General features: G+C 43.5%; 1 protein-coding gene across 1 annotated transcript in view; it reads left to right on the forward strand.

Annotated features, from left to right (window-relative positions):
• Positions 1-20,753, forward strand: part of LOC126199464 (uncharacterized) — a 148,036-nt gene that overhangs the window by 82,803 nt on the left and 44,480 nt on the right. The window contains exon 4 of the mRNA XM_049936385.1: positions 16,190-16,489. Within this exon, the coding sequence (XP_049792342.1) occupies positions 16,190-16,489 (300 nt within the window). The remainder of the gene's footprint in view (positions 1-16,189; positions 16,490-20,753) is intronic.

Raw genomic sequence — 20,753 nt, forward strand, 5'->3', positions numbered from 1 at the left:
AACGTTGGCTGTATTCAACATCATTTCAAGAAATTTGCACCCCGCAGTGTCTTGTGACCTACATCTACTCACGCTGTACGCATCTGCAATGGAATGAGGAATGTGGCAAATGGTGACCGTTGTGTCTAGCTGGAGACGTTTGTGGGATACGGCAGGCGCAGGGGGGATCAGTGCTTACCCCGCCGGCAGACGATGTGTAAATGGCTGCGTTGTCGAGAAATTTTTTGGAGGAAGACTACTTCTTGCTAAGTAGAAATCAGACGTCACACAGGAGGCAGGTATTACAGTATATTCAGTAAAGATAGAACATAAATTTAAAAAGATTCACTCATGCTAAAACTGAAAAAAAAGGAACACGATCCTTCGTTTGAATCAGGATGTGTGCGAAAGAGTTTTCAAGATAATGTAACGAAATCTGGCAGAGTAGTTAAGAAATGTTGTGCGCATGCACATGTTAGTTTTCACGTTAACTTATCTTTATATACCCGGTGATCAAAAAGTTTGTATAGATTTAAAAATTTAATAAACCACGGAATAATGTAGACAGAGAGGTAAAAATTGACACACGTGCTTGGAATGACATGGAGTTTTATTAGAACCAAAAAAAAAAAAAACAAAGTTCACAAAATGTCCGACAGATGGCGCTGGACAGCAAAACGTCAGTGACTGCGCATGACAATCGTGTATAAAAGGAGCTTTAATGTGAGAGAGAATCAGATGCGCCAGCAGTCGCAGCATGTTGACGTTACCTGAAAAGGCGCTTTTAGTGAAGCTGTATTATCAGAATGGGGAATGTGCTAGTTCAGCGTTACGATCCTATTGCCATAGGAAGGGGATTCGAACGTGTAAAGGTCCGTTGACAAATGCAGTGGTGGCGACAATGATTTCGAAGTTAGAAGCCACGGGTTGTTTAGACCCCGTAGTGGCCGACCGAGCACAAGGCGAAATGTTGCTGAGACTGTTCAGGAAGAAATGGAGACTGTAGCGGGTTCGTCTATGCACGGGGAAGTCAGCGCTCGTGCAGTCGCACGTCGCGCCAGCATTCCATACACTACTGTTTGGTTGGCACTTAGGCGTACCCTCCGATGCTATCCGTACAAAATCCATCGGCTTCATGAACTGTTACCTGGTGATTTAGTGAAGCGGAGGACATTTGCGGTGTGGGAGTTTCAAAAGATGGCGGAAGATGACGAATGGTTCAGTAACGTGTTGTGGACCGACGAAGCTCATTTCACGATCCAAGGGTCTGTCAACGCCCGCAACTGGAGAATTTGGGCTACTGAAAATCCTAGATCTGTCGTGGAAAGTCCATTGCACGACGAGAAAGTCACGGATGGGTTGCATTTACCACATCTACCGTTATCGGGCCTTCTTTCTTCGAGGAAATGCGTGATTCTTGTTTTGTAATTGCTACCGTGATGGGTGAGAGGTACGTCGATATGTTACAGAATCGCATCATCCCCAGCCTGGCTGATGAACGCCTGCTGGAACGTACGATGTTTATGCAGGATGGCGCTCCACCCCATATAGCTAGACGCGTGAAAGATCTCTTGCGCGCATCGTTTGGTGATGATCGTGTGCTCAGCCGTCACTTTCGTCATGCTTGGCCGCCCAGGTCCCCAGACCTCAGTCCGTGCGATTATTGGCTTTGGGTTACCTGATGTCGCAAGGGATGCTGAAAGACAACATACGAAGCCAATGCCTCACCATAACTCCGGGCATGCTTTATTGTGCTGTTCACAACATTATTCCTCGACTACAGCTATTGTTGAGGAATGATGTAGACATATTGAGCATTTCCTGTAAAGAACATCATATATGCTTTGTCTTACTTCGTTATGCTAATTATTGCTATTCTGATCAGATGAAGCGCCATCTGTCGGACATTTTTTGAACGTTTGTATTTTTTTTCGGTTATAATGACACCCCATGCCATTCCAAGCATGTGTGTCAATTTGTACCTCTCTATCTACATTATTCCGTGATTTATTCAGTTTTCAAATTTATACTGACTTTTTGATCACCCGTTATAAACAACTGACTTTTTTTTTTTCAATAGTATGAATAGAAATGTTCATTTTCCGCAGATTTCATCACAACTAAATTCATTTTTGTACGCAGTTCGATATACGATTATTAAAATTATCTGTGATACCGAACTCCGACGTCTTCCCTTGCAGAATTATTGTCCTCTATAAGTAACGCTGAAAGAGATTCGCCGAAATGCAGAGTATTCTGTTCCGTAAGTAGCTTACCATTTTATTAAATGAAAATAATTTCCACAAATTTTTTCTCTACAGTACTGACTACTTGTATGCCAAATTTAATAGCGCCATCTCCAGTTTTTAGAAAGAGTACATGCAGTTTCTAAACTGTAATTTACTAGAAGCCTGAATAAAAAATTTGTCAGTGGACTATCAACGTAAACCGAAAAACACAGAATCATTTACGGTGATTTTTAGTCCACTCGATTCTTCACGTACTTCCCAAACGTTCGCTGCGTTGTAATTGTACAAAACTGGAATCAAATGTCGCAGGAATGAATAATACAAGAAAATAGAGAAGAAGTGTGCGGCGTAAGGTTTTTTTCAAATTATTATTTTTTTCACAGTTTTAGAACTGAAGGCGGCAGGGGTGAAATACAGGAAGCGAAAGGCTATTTACAATTTGTACAGAAAGCAGATGGCAGTTATAAGAGTTGAGGGGTATGAAAGGGAAGCAGTGGTTGGGAAGGGAGTGAAACAGGGTTGTAGCCTATCCCCGATGTTATTCAATCTGTATATTGAGCAAGCACTAAAGCAAACAAAAGAAAAGTTCGGAGTAGGTATTAAAATCCATGGAGAAGAAATAAAAACTTTGAGGTTCGCCGATGACATTGTAATTCTGTCAGAGACAGCAAAGGACTTGGAAGAGCAGTTGAACGGAATGGACAGTGTTTTGAAAGGAGGGTATAAGATGAACATCAACAAAAGCAAAACGAGGATAATGGAATGTAGTCGAATTAAGTTGGGTGATGCTGAGGGAATTAGATTAGGAAATGAGTTACTTAAAGTAGTAAAGGGGTTTTGCTATTTGGGGAGCATAATATTGATGACGGTCGAAGTAGAGAGGATATCAAATGTAGACTGGCAATGGCAAGGCAAGCGTTTCTGAAGAAGAAAACATCGAGTATACATTTAAATGTCAGGAAGTCGTTTCTGAAAGTGTTTGTATGGAGTGTAGCCATATATGGAAGTGAAACGTGGACGATAAATAGTTTAGACAAGAAGAGAATTGAAGCTTTCGAAATGTGGGGCTACAGAAGAATGCTGAAGATAAGATGGGTAGATCACGTAACTAATGAGGAGGTATTGAATAGAATTGAGGAGAAGAGGAGCTTGTGGCACAACTTGAAGAGGTGATCGGTTTGTAGGACATGTTCTGAGGCATCAAGGGATCACCAATTTAGTATTGGAGGGCTGCCTGGGGGGTAAAAATCGTAGAGGGAGACCAAGAGATGAATACACTAAGCAGATTCAGAAGGATGTAGGTTGCAGTAGGTACTGGGAGATGAATAAGCTTGCACAGGATAGAGTAGAATGGAGAGCTGCATCAAACCAGTCACAGGACTGAAGACCACAACAACAACAGAACTGGAATTGATGGTGTAGTATCACGGTATGTAGTGAATGGAGAGCCAATAAATTTTTTTCACAGCTTTCATCCATTTTCCAAGCGCTCCATTTAGGACACAGCATGCGACTCTCAGATCACAGCTGTCATGTTGTGTCATGCCACGACACCTTTTTGATAATCCTCACTTGATACCAAATGCCACCACTTCAACTGCTTATTGTTGTTTGCCAAACTGTGTTCAGCACCTGATCGATCCATTATAACGCCTTGAACTAGTTATACGGTGAGTCTTCATTTTTTTGGGGGTGAGGAGTTGCGTATTATCAAAGAGGTCGCGAACTTTCTTGTAGCCCGATACATGGCTGATCGCTCGGACTGAATCTGTTTACGACAGATCATATTGCATCGAATTCCGTCCTCGATCATTGAAATTCCCGGACAAAAAACTAATTTTGTTACAAAAGTCAGGCTGCATAGTTAATTTGTAGGCTGAGTGTTCTTGCTATGTCCTACTATTTCTTTTAAACTGATTATCGTTGAGTTTGTCTTCATACAATCTAGTGATCGTGATTAGGTATCGTCTCGGTTACAAAGACTGCGAATTTCACTATACTCGACAGAGAGGCTAAGGATAAAAGTAATAATGTTGTTTACAGGCACTGTTCAAAATCTTGAACGCTTTAACAATAATTATCTCGATCGCTACGAAATTATGTTGAAAAGGAACACAAAATTTTGCCTTTGTCGCAGTATTATTGTTTTGACAAGGTGATACGTATCCGGTTCAAAAAATGGCTCTGAGCACTATGGGACTTAACATATATGGTCATCAGTCCCCTAGAACTTAGAACTACTTAAACCTAACTAACCTAAGGACATCACACAACACCCAGTCATCACGAGGCAGACAAAATTGGAAACTACTATCTCGGAAGTTCAATAGTAAACCTCTCCATTATTCAGATCGCCTCCGTCTTAGCATCGGCCATTATCATTTGATAGGATTCTCTCTAAAGTCCAGGAGTCGGTGGGTGTCGTAATGTGAACAGCAGTGGAACTATGTTGTACTTTGCAAGTGACTGGAAACAGGCCAGGAGTCAGTATGTGGACTGTGAAGAAGGAAAGTAAGTTCTGTATTACAAGTTACCTGAAACAGTTTGTGTGTGAATGGAGGAACATTACACACTCAAGCGCCAAAGAAACTGGTATAGGCATGCTTTTTCAAATACAGAGATATGTAAACAGCCAGAAGACGGCGCTACGGTCGGCAGCGTCGATCTAAGATGGTTCAAATGGCTCTGAGCACTATGGGACTTAACTTCTGAGGTCATCAGTCCCATAGAAATTAGAACTACTTAAAAATTACTAACCTAAGGACAACACACACATCCGTGTCCGAGGCAGGATTCGAACCTGCGACCGTAGCGGTCGCGCGGTTGCAGACTGCAGCGTCTAGAACCGCTTGGACACTCAGGCCGGCTCTATATAAGACAAAATGTGTCTGGCGCAGTTGTTAGATCGCTTACTACTGGTAGGTAATTGGAGGTCATCAAGATTATGTGAGTTGTAACTTGGTGCTATAGTCGGTGCACGAGCAATGAGAAACAGCATCTTCGAGGTAGCGATGACGTGGGGATTTTCCCGTACGACATTTCTCGAGTGAACCGTGAATATCAGGAATACGGTAAAACATCAAATCTCCGACATCGCTGCTACTGGAAAACGATCCTGCAAGAACAGGACCAACGACGACTGAAGATAATTGTTCAACGTGACAGAAGAGCAACCCTTCCTCAAATTTCTGCAGATTTCAGTGCTGAGCCAACAACGTCAGCGTGCGAACCATTCAACAAAACATCATCGATATGGGCTTTCGGTGTCGAAGGCCTACTCGTGTATCCCCGATGACTTCACGACACATAGCTTTACGCCTCACCTGGGCCCATCAACACCGACATTAGACTGTTGATGACTGGAAACATGTTGCTGTTCGGACGAGTCTCGTTTCAAATTGTATCGTGCGGATGGACGTGTACGGGTATGGAGACAGCCTCATGAATCCATGGACCCTGCACATCAAGCTGGTAGAGGCTACTTAATGGTGTGGCGCGTGTGCCGTTAGAGTGATATGGGACCCCTGACACGTCTAGATACGTCTCTGACATGTGACACGTAAGTAAGCATCCTGTCTGATCACCTGCATCCATTCATGTCCATTGTGCGTTCCAACGGGCGGGCAATTCCAGCAGGACAATACGATGCTCCATACGTCCAAAATTGCTACAAATTAACTCCAGGATCACTCTTCTGAGTTTAAACGCTTCCGTTGGCCACCAAATTCCCCAGACATGAACATTATTTACGATATCTGTGATGCCTTGCGACGTGCTGTTCAGAAGTGATCTGCACCCCCTTGTACTCTTGCGGATTTATGGACGGCCCTGCAGGATTCTTGGTGTCAATTCCGTCCAGCATTACTTCAGACATTAGTTGAGTCGATGCCACGTCGTATTGCGGCACTGCTGCGTGCTCGGGTGGGCCCTACATGATATGAGGTGCGTGTACCTGTTTCTTTGGCTCTTCAGTGTACAATAGCGATTGACCGAATGAATCAGTGCGTTAGGAAACTGACCTCATATTTGAGACGATGGAATTTCTCTGTCCAGGCATCCCGATTTGGGTTTCCCGTGGTTTTCCAAGATCACTATGGAAAATGCCGGGTTGGTTCCTTCAAGGCCACAGCCGACCATCTGTATGTCTCTGTATGCTACTTGTCCTATCCTCATAAGCATGTTATGTATGCTGTGTGTTATATTTTGGCCAACTGATTGATACTGTATTACCTTGACAAATCCTATGTCGTTGTGAGATGATCCTTTGATGAACAGAAATAAATGAATAAACAAGTAACCCATGACGAAATACTAGTTGGTATCTTCTGTATCTCTTGTGTTGATCCCACATTGTTAAATTTAAGACTTGTGTGAATCGGTTCAACGTTTTGTGACCTCCTTCATTCGTCTGTGAATTACTTTCCATTATGATTTATTCTCGAAGTGTCAACGTGGCGTCTGCTTTTCCTGGAATTCTTATTGTGTGTCCGGTTCGCTTTAGGCTGCTCTGAACGATTCCTCAGAGATTCTTCAGTAGTCACTAATTTCATGGATTCACTTTCATGGAACTTTCCGCTCTTTTATTCTGCACCAGGATCTACCGCCACCACACTTCGTTTTAATGACAGAATTCTGTCAAATAACCTTTCATTGGATGGGTAAAAATATACCTTAATTAGGTTTTCATTATTGTGTTTCTGCTGTGGAAATATTGTCAAGTATTTGCAAGCTGTAGTCATCAAAGTGGACGTACTTGGGGTAGAGGCCACGCAATCACCACTTCACACAATGGTAGAAACGTAGGGGGTTGAGGGAACTTTATAATTAGAGACACGACACCAAGTTAACAGCAGTTATGTCGCACAGCAGTTAGGAGTTTAAGAACGCTGTGCCTTCTACATCAATATTCCGCAAGCCACGTAGCGGTGTATGGTGGAGGGTACCTGTAGCGTAACTACCTGGTACCTCCTTCTGTGTTCCATTCGCGATTGATGCGTGGGAGGAAATAACTGTCGGTAAGTCTCTGTATTAGCTCTTATTTTTCGAATTTCTCGTTGCGGTCTCTTCACGAGACGTGTGTGGGAGGAAGTTACACTCCTGGAAATGGAAAAAAGAACACATTGACACCGGTGTGTCAGACCCACCATACTTGCTCCGGACACTGCGAGAGGGCTGTACAAGCAATGATCACACGCACGGCGGACACACCAGGAACCGCGGTGTTGGCCGTCGAATGGCGCTAGCTGCGCAGCATTTGTGCACCGCCGCCGTCAGTGTCAGCCAGTTTGCCGTGGCATACGGAGCTCCATCGCAGTCTTTAACACTGGTAGCATGCCGCGACAGCGTGGACGTGAACCGTATGTGCAGTTGACGGACTTTGAGCGAGGGCGTATAGTGGGCATGCGGGAGGCCGGGTGGACGTACCGCCGAATTGCTCAACACGTGGGGCGTGAGGTCTCCACATTACATCGATGTTGTCGCCAGTGGTCGGCGGAAGGTGCACGTGCCCGTCGACCTGGGACCGGACCGCAGCGACGCACGGATGCACGCCAAGACCGTAGGATCCTACGCAGTGCCGTAGTGGACCGCACCGCCACTTCCCAGCAAATTAGGGACACTGTTGCTCCTGGGGTATCGGCGACGACCATTCGCAACCGTCTCCATGAAGCTGGGCTACGGTCCCGCACACCGTTAGGCCGTCTTCCGCTCACGCCCCAACATCGTGCAGCCCGCCTCCAGTGGTGTCGCGACAGGCGTGAATGGAGGGACGAATGGAGACGTGTCGTCTTCAGCGATGAGAGTCGCTTCTGCCTTGGTGCCAATGATGGTCGTATGCGTGTTTGGCGCCGTGCAGGTGAGCGCCACAATCAGGACTGCATACGACCGAGGCACACAGGGCCAACACCCGGCATCATGGTGTGGGGAGCGATCTCCTACACTGGCCGTACACCACTGGTGATCGTCGAGGGGACACTGAATAGTGCACGGTACATCCAAACCGTCATCGAACCCATCGTTCTACCATTCCTAGACCGGCAAGGGAACTTGCTGTTCCAACGGGACAATGCACGTCCGCATGTATCCCGTGCCACCCAACGTGCTCTAGAAGGTGTAAGTCAACTACCCTGGCCAGCAAGATCTCCGGATCTGTCCCCCATTGAGCATGTTTGGGACTGGATGAAGCGTCGTCTCACGCGGTCTGCACGTCCAGCACGAACGCTGGTCCAACTGAGGCGCCAGGTGGAAATGGCATGGCAAGCCGTTCCACAGGACTACATCCAGCATCTCTACGATCGTCTCCATGGGAGAATAGCAGCCTGCATTGCTGCGAAAGGTGGATATACACTGTACTAGTGCCGACATTGTGCATGCTCTGTTGCCTGTGTCTATGTGCCTGTGGTTCTGTCAGTGTGATCATGTGATGTATCTGACCCCAGGAATGTGTCAATAAAGTTTCCCCTTCCTGGGACAATGAATTCACGGTGTTCTTATTTCAATTTCCAGGAGTGTAGATGTTGTCCGGACCTTCACGGAAAGTACTCTCTCGAAAGTTTAGCAGTAACTTTCTTCGTGAGGTATGTAGTCTTTCTTATAGCGTCAGCCAGTGGAATTTTCTGAACATCTCTTTAACGCTCTCTCACGGACTAAACGATACAGTGACGAAATGCGCCGCTCTTCGTTCGAAATTCTATCTCTCTCTCTCGTCTGTCAGTCATACCCACTAAGGGTCCCAGGCTGATGAACATTACTCAAGAATCAGTCAAATAAGAGCCTAGTGAGCAACTTCCTTACTGGATGAATTACATTTCCTCTGGCTCCCCTACCCTTTTCATCGCCCTCCTACGTGCCCCAACCGGTCGCTTGCAACAACATCATAAGAAAGATAACGGTCCCACGAAGAAGCAGAAACTAACAGAAGGTGACTAAATTTTCATAGCATACCTCCATAGGCGAGAGCGGGCAAAATGGAGTCCTGGAGTTCCATCATCAATATTTCACCTACAACAAGAGCACAGCTAATGATGTTCAACAGAGCGAGGTGGCGCAGTGGTAGCACACTGGACTCGCATTCGGGACGGCGACGGTTCAATCCCGCGTCCGGCCACCCTTATTTAGGTTTCCCGCGATTTCCCTAAATCGCTCCAGGCAAATGCTGAGATGGTTTCTTTGAAAGGGCAAGGCCGACTTCCTTCCCCATCCTTCCCTAATCCGATGAGACCAATGACCTCGCTGTTTGGTCTCTTCCCCTAAACAATCAAATCCAATCCGATCCAATGATGTGCAGCTTCTACGCACCATTGAAAGTTAACTGCGAAATATTTCAGCATTCTCTCATTGCTGACGTTGGGAGGTGGTAACCTCACTTACAAGAGCACTCCTGTCTCATGATATCAATATACCATACAAATACCCATAATATTTGAATTCAGTACAGGCAGTTTTGGACGTTTCCGTTGAGGAATGTACGGAATATAGAATATGCTCAGTGGAAACCTACTTTCTGAAAATCAGATTCGCATTCTTCCTTTAACGGCAACCGACTTGCAGTTTCTCCCCTAACAGGTAACCGAACTGGTTCAAAATATTGTTCTTTCCCTTGCGACCGCCGTTAATGATCATGCAGTCGACTCGACAGTGAACCCGAATCTCCCTCCCCTTGTTTCCCACTTGGAGTATACGTGTGTCTTTGCATGCGAGTCACATTGATGTAAATTTTTATCTAGAACTTAATTGAGCTGCTACACTAATTTAAATTCTCTGTTATGAGGGTTCTATTCTGAATACTCATTTTCAGTCTCCACACTACATTCTTCATTACTTCCAAACTCAACCGACGACTCTCTGTGTTGCTCCGGAAATGAGCAATAATCTTGACTGATGCCGCAGATATACGTAAACACAACTGGACTGGTAATGGAAGGAATTATGTCACAGAAATAAATTACTTAAAGAAGTGGCCGATCATACACTGGTATTGTTTCTCCAGTGCGAGATACTATCCAGGAATACAGCTGGTTCAAGAAAGAAATATACTCTTTTTTTTCTCCCTATTAGAAAATTTCTTACCGAAACGAAAGAAAAAGGAGAACCGCAACATCTGCTGACTGTATCCAAGGCCTTCAGTCCGAAATCTGGTTTGATGAAACTGTTCCTTCTATTCTTTTTTGTGGACGTCTCTTTGTAGCATATGCAACTTACATCTATTAGTATTTGAACCCGCTTATAGAGGCAAAGGTGGAAAAATGGGCCCCTGCTGTTATTATGGGCCCCCTACATATTTGGAAGTACAGGCCACGAATTCTAGCGGAGAGCACATGAACTACTAAAACTAGTTGCCAAACTTCACCGTAGAGTGCGCAGACGTAGTAGCTGTCATGGTTTGTGAGTAGTTGTGCTGTGAATTTTTTCGCTCTCATCAAAAGTTTGAAAGGTTAGTGTTTACTTGAATAAAACTCAAATTTCTAACATGTTATTAGTATAACTAAGGTAAGGTACGTATTTGGCTTGCTGCTGGGATACCGTTTTACGTTAATTAACGTCGGTTGCGAACCAAACTAACCGTAGGCAAGATCGTTTTTCCCAAGATGGCGAGGGTGGATATATGGGCCCCTTTTGCTGCTGGTATTATGGGCTCCGTAAAATCAAGCATATATTGCTACTCTTTATGTTTCAGATGCCTCGAACACATCTTGTACCCCAAAAAAAATCGAAACGGCAATCGTGGGACAAAGCAAATATGGAAAATGCTATTGTAGCTATTAAAGAGAAAAATATGGGGTTGAAAAAACCTGTTAAAGTGTACTCTGTCCCTCGTTCTACGCTCCAAAGGCTTTCCACCAGTTTTACCACAGGGACTTGAGGACGAACTGGTTAAATATCTTCTCATTATGGAATCCAAATTCTACGGCCTTACCAGAAATGACGTCAGGCGCATGGCCTACCAGCTTTGCACATGATGTTGTGTGATGATGTCCCTGATGTTGACGACGCTGTATGTCTATTTTGTGATTTTGTGATTTTTTCAAAGGACACAAAAGATGAACTTTGGGTCCAGCGTATAGCCTGTGAAATGTGGGCTCAAAACGAATGCGCTGGATGCGAAAAAGGTGCTTATGTGTGTGACTATTGTAAATAGGCTAGGCGTAGGCTGTGAAAATCATCCAACCAGTAGACTAATTAACAATGTTCAGAGTGAATATTTCTTTCATTATACAGAAAAATTAAATAAAATTATATTTTTCAAATTTTTGTTTCTTTTTATTTCAAACTACCTTGGGGCCCATATTACCAGCACAAATTCTTGACGCAACAAAATGCAGAGTATCAGGAAAAAAATTAAATTTTGTTTTAAATACTAAAAAGTTGGACCAAAACATGTCTTAACTATTGCAGGACATACTAGACAAATGTTTTATGTTAATTTCAGGTGATTATACTAAAAATAAAAGGTGTTATATAAAAAAACAGATTGGGGGCCCATTTATCCACCTTTACCTCTAATAGTAACCCTTGGTTATGTTGTTGTTGTGATCTTCAGCCCGAAGACGGGTTTGATACAGATCTCCATATTACTCAATCCTGTGCAAGGCTGTTCATCTCCGAGTAACTACTACAACCTACATCCTTTTTTTTTTTTTTTTTGCACTCGCTGTATGAATGATTTTTATTAAATCTGCGACCGGTTTCGCACCACTTACCGGTGCATCCTCTACAAAAAATAATATAATAAAAGCTCGTATAAACTATTCGATCCCCCAATTCTGAATAGCCAGTTTTTTTAATAAAACAATAAAGTACTCACATACCCTATTTATAACATTGAACATTATAACGTTGAACATTGCCCTGTAGCCACTCCCCACCATTCATGTCCAAAATACCGTCATCAGGTGAAAGCGGGAGTTAAAATTTAAAAGTCTTGTTTTAAAAATTTTTTAAATGAAGGGAGCGGCAATGACCCAGAAAATGAAAATAAAATATGATGCTGATAAAACTCCCCTAAACACGAACGACGAAGAGCGGAACATTAGCATGAACAAACAGCGGAATTAGGGCCATGTAAACATAGCAGAACTTACCGCGCAAGTTGAGAGGAGCCGCGCGGCAGCGGACACGGTCTGACTGACTGGACGAAACCCGGAATGAGCTCACGCAGAGGCGCGAGAATAGCCAGAGGCCGGATGACGTGTACAAGGTGTGAAGAGTAGTGAGTGCTGAACTTTTGATAAACAATTCGTTATGTCTATTTTTTTTAAATGTCTAATATCATACTAGGTGGGCAGTATAAAAAATGGGCAGTTAGTTAAAACCATAATAATAATAAATGTGGTGGTTCTGAAAGCGTAAGGCCCGGAGCAAGCATAAAAATATATTGGACTTCGCCTACTTTTCATGTGCCAATGTAAGTGGGCTCATATTTCACCCACGGTGCACGGCTAAGACACTGGCACTTTTTGCTACTCAAAACTGTAGTGTACTGCATACTCATGGATGTTGTTGAATAACTGTAACATCGAATTGTATAGTCCTGCCAAGATTTACGGGATTATATGGAGATGTTTAAACTATTTTGTTACTCAGTGCAGAGATGAGTGCACTATTACTTCAAAATGCGCGTGCGACACGTGGAACACCTCTTATAACTGATACAAGCGTACAGTAATGTGCTGAAGTAGCATTGTATGTCCTGTTAAGGTAGGCGGTGGATGAAATTTGAGCTCAGTTAGTCGAGGAACTGGAAAGATTACAATACAAATACATTTGTACTAACTAGCAAAGTATTTCTTACTGAAGTCATTGGCGGCTCGTAAATACAAATGTAAAATTATCTCGCTCCTTTTAACGTATACTGGGAGATGTAGTCATGATGTTACAAACTATCAGGAATGATGGTGAAGTGTAAATGATTCAATCTGAGGTAAGGGATCCTGGTCCGTAAAAGACTGAATCTGAATTTATAACAGAAAACCATTATGGTAACATTAACAGTGGAGTACATGTACCGGTATTGTTACTGAGACGGTAGGACAGGCAACTTGCTGAGGCGATACTACGCACCAAAACAAGATAAAATTGTTTAATAAATATGGTCTCAAAAATGCGTACCTTAAGGGTTATGGGCACTTGTTCACTAGAAGAAATGTCTTTCACAGTAGTGAAGATAAACAAGCGCACTTAGCTCTTATGGTATGCACTGTACAGCACATATTTACCGGACGTTTTTCTTGTTTTGATCCAAACTACCTGCTCTAAAAATATGGAAGCCATAGAGCTTACATCAGAAGAGATGTGTTTCACAGTACTGAAGATGAACAAGGTCTCCTTGCTCATAGGAGAACTCATGTTTACCAGAACTTTTCTCTCGTTTTATCCAAACAAAGCTGGCTATGCTACAGTCGTAGCAACAACAGTAGCGGTAGATGTATTGCACTGTCAGAGATATCACAACGTCTTTCGGTTATAACTTTCGACTCAGTTGTTTGCGGATAGAGGTCCTTTACCTCAAATTATATTCACCCTTTTCTGTCGTCCTTGAACATTTGTAACATAATATTGGAATCACCCCCTCGTTTCACCGTTCTGAGTTTCCGTTATTGAATATGATAAACAGTACGTATACGTGGCTCACAATAGAAACCCTTCACAAGTATGAGTATGTGACATTCTTGGATTTCGTGCCGCGTCAGGTTTGTATGTAAACTCAAGCTTTCCTTTGCAGTCATTATCAGGAGTTTTTCTAGAAACAACGCGGTGCTTTGCTTATTCACGAGTACTTAACTGCCGGAATTATGTCATGGAAGCGTCTCGAAATACCGGAACTTCCATATACCGTCACAGTTTATGTTGATGTCTCTGATGAGCGAACATAAGTAGTGGTGGTGGATAACCCAGCATTATGCTGATAAACTACTGAGAAATAAGTCGAGTTTCACATCCTCTGACGAAATCAGTGTCACCACTAACGTTCCGCTCTCGCAGTCTTCGGTATCTGGTAGTATACGTAACTTCCGTGAATCCTCCATGGCGTATCTCGCCCAACTAAATAATGCATCGCGCTACGTACAGTTAACTCCTTTCGCTGACAATAGAGAAAGCAGTCGGGAACCTGAGTTTACATAAAATTCTGAGGTGGGAAGAAATCTGTGACACATTTATTTAACCTTTCACATTTGTTTTCGTCCCAGCCTTAAAGGAGAGACCACGAATTTGGGATCTCGGATATACTTCAAACTTTGCACACCTCAAGTAGGCCATTAAAACAATACAATGTGCGAGTAGTTAGGTACACTATTCAGGAAATTCTGAAAAAATTGTAAGATAAGTTTTACGCGATATTATGTAACTGAGGCATCTGTGCGAAGATTCCGGGCGTAAGAAATCAGTGTGGTCAAGTGGTTAGCATTCGCCCTTTGCAAGAGGATCGTGGACGAGGCCACGGTTCGAATTGTCGTAACATGCATTATCTGCAGCAGTCGATATAAAGTGAATCACCTTCACTTTTGTAGTATAAGTGCAAATTCTGTGATATACACAAAGTTTACCACTTCACTATTCGTTCATCGTACATTAGCAACGCCGCACCGCTACGCAGGGTAACTGCCAAACTACCTCTGTGTCTGCAGCTCGAAGGGTGAGGTGCAAAGTAGTCCCGGGTACTTTACCGGACTGCATGTACAAGGGATTTCGCAAATGACGACTGGCATACCTTTTCAGGAAAACTCTACGCGTTTCTTGGTTTACTTGTCGATAATTATAAATATGTTTGCTCTAATAATTAAATTTGTTTAAAAATAGCAAGTAGAGGAAACACGAAATTCTCTAAAACTTCATGCAAATACACATGTTTTTTTATTGTATTACCTGTCAAATTCCACGTAAGTTAAACAGTATGACCAGTGATGAAAAAATGTAGATTAAAAATTGTGTTTCAATGGGAGTCGAACCGTCGCCTCATACACGTTCGTCTTGCAAACTTTGAACGCAAATCATTTGACAACATTTTTTTTTTTTCGATTGCTTAGGGCCACAGACAGGTAAAGGTTGGAGGAGACAACGTGGGCAGGGATCAATCCCGTGGCCTGGCCCGATGCCTCGCCCATTTCAGCCGCCGTGCTGCACCCTCACACTGTTCATGTTAATTTACTTATTTATTTAGTTCATTTTTTGTGCACGTATACACAGAAGAAAAGAAAGTAAAAGTAGCCCACCCATCCGGATCCATGGAAATCCCGCAAGGTGACACAGGATTGCAGGCGGGCGAATCCAAGGTACAGGCCTCTCATGCTTCATTCCGAAACCAGCGGGCACCTGCCACGTGGGATAACGCCAAATTTGTGGGGGCGATGTAAAAACGCTGTTAAAGTATCTGGTAAAATACGCGCGATACCGGGAACTGCTCGCAACCGCTGCAAGCGCGGTCTGCAAGTATTTCCAGAAATCAAGGGGCAAGTGAGGAGCATATCCATTTAGATATGCCAGAGTCCAACTCTTTATCCAGAGCAGCGCCCGAGACTTTGTTGCAGTAAAGTTCCACCGCTGGATTATGAACTCTCACGTCCAGCACCTATGCACAGATAAATATGCGATATAATAGACGCGTAAAACTTAGCTATTTTCTCAGAACTACCAGAATACTGTGCCTTACTACTTGCCCATTTTGTTATTTTAATGGCCTACTAAGTGTTTTGAAGTAAATCTGTGATCCCAATGTCGTGATCTCTCGTAAGATTAGTAAAATAGTGCAGTGAAATAAGTGCTCATTTTATCACCAGTTACGTGTGTAGTCATCCTTGTGCAATTTTCGTTCACGTTATTTCTCCATTACTTTCACCATCCCCTGGTCACTGAGCACGCGTCTTTCGAGCAACCCACCCTCGTGCACCCCACCACCTCCCGCTCGTGTCCCGCGTCGGCGTACGAGTAAGAGCGGAGAGAAACCGTGCTGCCTTTGGTGCCCACAGCGGCGCAGGCCAACATCTGGGGCCCGGAGGACGTGTTCGTGAAGAAGGGCAGCACCATCAGCCTGACGTGCTCCATCAACGTGCACTCGACGCCGCCGGGGTCGGTGCTGTGGTTCCACGGCGCGTCCGTCGTCGACTTCGACTCGCCGCGCGGCGGCATCTCCCTCGAGACGGAGAAGACGGAGGCGGGCACGACGAGCAAGCTGCTCGTGACCAAGGCGCAGCTCGCCGACTCGGGCAACTACACGTGCGTGCCGTCCAACGCCAACCCGGCCAGCGTCTGGGTGCACGTCCTCAACGGTGAGTGCTTCGCCCACTAGGCCACTAGCAGGTAGGCAGCGGCCCAGCAGAGTGCCGCTTGCTCTGATGGACGCCAATGAATGTTTACACTAACCGTATACAGAGTGGAAACGGAAAACGTTCCAATACCCAAACCTCCTGGTGTCACTTAGACCGGTACCAAACGTTCTAAATCGACAGAGTATGAACCGAAGCTTCGGTGTAGCACGTACTATATGCTGTCAGCCTGCAGAACGTGCGTAAACATTAATTACAAGTAACACAAGAACTACGGGGCACAGGAAGAGCATATCTGTGAGTGAGTAATAGCTTCCGTTGAGAAGTTGGTGGAGCGTTAGATGATTGTTCCAAGGGTCCTGGGTTCATAGCCCAATGATGACAATTTTACTGTATAATGCAGGGAAGTATTATATGGGACTATTACTACACCACGAGGAGACCTGAGTTTCTCCTGGCGTATACAACTTTCAAATAACTTCCGGGAATTCAGCCAGGTAACACTTACAGCGACTGCCAGTATTTCGGCGGGAGAACAACCCGTCATTTTCAAGGCAAACTGCAAAGGACAGGCAACGTACAAGCAAATTTAAAACCTCGGTTCTCGGACTGAAGCAGGAAAGATAACACACACACTGAACACAAGTGCCACCAAAGATGACCAGAGTCAGAGCTATCGATAGTGAGACTACGAATTCGCCGGTGAGGTAGCATTGACTCTGTACCTCTGTTTTTTAACAAGGGAGAGAGCCGGATTCCAAGCAGAGTTTAAACAAAGACCTCCATGCCTGTTAACGAGGTTGCTCGCTAATTTAATCTCAACTGCCTCCTTAATATCACTGTCCCAATAGCTGGACGTGCATGCCAATATCTCGGTGTTATTATATAACATGGGATGACTAGTATCCAAGCAATGTTCGGCAATAGCAGATCTACTTGGCTGCTGTAATCGTGTGTGCCGTTTATGCTCAGTACATCGGTCCTCCATGGTCCTGATAGTTTGACCAATATATGCCATGCCGCAGCTACAAGGATTACGATGTACACCCGCCTCACGGAGACCAAGATCATCCTTAACAGAATTCAAAAGAGCTCTAATTTTAGATGGAGCTCGGAAAAAACATTTCACATCATATTTCCGTAAAATACGACCGATCTTATTGGAAGTGTTTCCTACGTAAGGCAAAAAGGCAGTAGTTATTTGAAACATCACGAGGAGTACTTCACGTGTGATGCAGTTCCTTCTGTAGTCTACTGTTCCAACTGTTTATATTTATTCTGTGAAACTACAAATACACTAACTAATTCATCACGAGTGGTGTCTGTTCTGCCACACTCGTGCGACAGAACATCACACCTATGTATACAGATGTACTCTTAGATTTACTACTTTCTGTTAACAGATTGAAAGCAGAATGACAAAAGAATATTGCTACAAACTCCGAAAAGTCCCTTGACACGCCAGGAAAATATTCTCCTATATACAAGTTCCACGCGTAAACAATAAAAATAAATTGTCAATAGTGGGGTCTGAACGGGAAATTTACAAATCTGTCACTCACAGATACGCCTGCCTTGTTCTCCGTAGCTCTGGTGTCACTTTCAATTACCAATTGTTCATGTTCTACTGGAAGACACGACATAGCACGAACTAAATCGATGTTTCGGTCGATACTCTATCTACATATAACGTTTTGTACCAGTCCGAGTATCTGTCATCTGGAGGTTTGGGTGTAAGTGCAATTTTTCATTTTTTCAAAATGCGTTTTCTCTGCAGTTGCGTACAGAGGAGTCGAAAGAATTCGATATTTCGATATATCGATGTTTTTCAACGTACAGAGGTTTACCGGCGACACCGCACTCCGCGATATATCGCAGTATCGATGTCGAAATGGCAATACCCGGAGCCGATAATTTTATTTTATATTTTTTCCGCAGTTTTCGATAAATATTTGGAACTGCTCTTTTGAAATTGTAGTAGAACATAATTTTACTTTTACTGTGTGAAGGAATCATACTTTTTTTTGAGCTTTCATCACGTCCAGTCTTTCTCTTTGTCTGTGTGAAGCATGTAAAGGTTGCACAAGAAGAGGTACGATTGCAAGTGTTACGCAACTAATGCACTACTTCATCACATCGGCATCCTTCAAAAACAGATTTTGAAAGTGATGAGCAAAAATCTAAATGGCAAGATTGGGCTTTGCGTCGGACGGAGACGTGTGAGTGTAAATGCTGAAGCAATCAGCGCTCGGCGCTACCCACAGATGCTGCAACGTTTAATTTCACCACACTGTTTCACCAGACAATTTTGACACTGCAGTGATGTGTTGCTGCCGTTTGCAGAAATGTAAAAACAGGGAAGTCGACATGAAGTGTTCTGGGCAAATCAAATACGTGACGAAACGGAACGACGGGCCCTTCGGACGCCATTTATTTGGCCACTTACATGCCGTTACCATTGCCTGCAAAGTGATTATCGCAGCTATTCAATTCTTGATCTAAGAGGGACAATCACGCTGCTAGCTGTTTGATGTACAGAATACCTAATAATAAATCATTATTTAAATATACAGCTCTAAAACCAGCATTGTACTTGCAAGGCCGCGCGGGATTAGCCGAGCGGTCTAAGGCGCTGCAGTCACGGACTGTGCGGCTGGTCCCGGCGGAGGTTCGAGTCCTCCCTCGGGCATGGATGTGTGTGTTTGTCCTTAGGATGATTTAGGTTAAGTAGTGTGTAAGCTTAGGGACTGATGACCTTAGCAGTTCAGTCCCATAAGATTTCACACACATTTGAACTTTTTTTTTGTATTTACAATGTGGTGTCGGTATTTTTAATAGGCTAGTTCGTCGATATTTCTTCAGTTGATATGTTAAGAGATAGACACCTTTTCTCGATATATCTAGTTCCGGTGATGACAAATAAAAATGGTTCAAATGGCTCTGAGCACTATGGGACTTAACTGCTGAGGTCATCAGTCCCCTAGAACATAGAACTACTTAAACCTAACTAACCTAAGGACATCACACACATCCACGCCCGAGGCAGGATTCGAACCTGCGACCGTAGCGATCGGGCGGTTCCAGACTGTGGCGCCTAGAACCGGTAATGACATATTTCTAAATATCGATGTATGGGATTCCCGATGTTTTTAAAAAATCAACAGTCCTAGTTGTGTTATCGGTACTGGACGTTTGTGTACGTATTAATAAGGTCTTGAGCAGCTAACGACCATTGCGCTAGGTGAAACGAAAATAACACTAGCCAACACTAAAAATGTAACTGCGATGAAATAAATGTTAACCATATCGACCATGCTGATAATGAAAATGAAGATGAAAAACTCAAATTAACTCTCGTTTTCAAGCTAAAGGAGGTGCATTTAATTATATTACCAGTCATTGTCCATCCGTTTCCATACAGGCTTCGAAATCCTGCTGATGGTAGACAGAATGACGAAGCTTCAGGCACCAATATCAGCGTCTGTATTGTCGCTATTGATAGCCTAGGCTCGTGGCAACAAATGGAATCGGAGGATAAAGAAAGGAGAGAAGCATGTTTCTTTTAAGCGTAGTTTGTTTGTTAAAACCTGTGTTCTGTTCATGTGCTGGTACAACGTGTTACTGAAGTCTGGTTACTGCGTGTGATCATTAAAATTCCTGTGATTCAATATGTCTCACAAATACGCAAACATTGCTGACAATTTTTGCTACATTGCAGAAAGGCTACGTTTAAATCATAAAGGAGGCCAATAATGCCATATATTAGGAAGGCATACACGCCAACGAAAAAAATTTTTTGAAAGACATTTTTTACTTTGATTGCTGATCTTTATAGATTTTTATGAGCTGAACCCAAATCTAGCCTTAATTTTTTTTGTATCATCCATAGTTTTCGAGTAATTTGCTTTTTATTATATACTATGCTATACGGTCAATGAGGAAATCAAAGAAACGCTTTGTTACAACATAAGCATGGCTTGTATTTACAGTAAGCTACTTAAAACAATGAAATGTGTTAATAGTGGTTTCACTTGAAAGCTGGAATTGGTTTGTATTTCCTTTCTCTTTTTTCTTTGAAGCTCCTCGTGTAGTTTTTCTGTGACGAGTCGCTTGCTGCACTTCTCGGTGAAGTGATCAACTGTAGTCCACCATCATGTTGGTGTTCCAGCGGCCTTGGTAGAACTTTTCCATCACTTTAATGTCCCGGTGAAAATCCTCTCCTTGCTTCTGCCTGACATCTCACATATTGTCCGGGAAGTAATCATAG

Source organism: Schistocerca nitens, chromosome 8 (genome assembly GCF_023898315.1).
Source record: "Schistocerca nitens isolate TAMUIC-IGC-003100 chromosome 8, iqSchNite1.1, whole genome shotgun sequence".
Lineage (NCBI taxonomy): Eukaryota > Metazoa > Arthropoda > Insecta > Orthoptera > Acrididae > Schistocerca > Schistocerca nitens.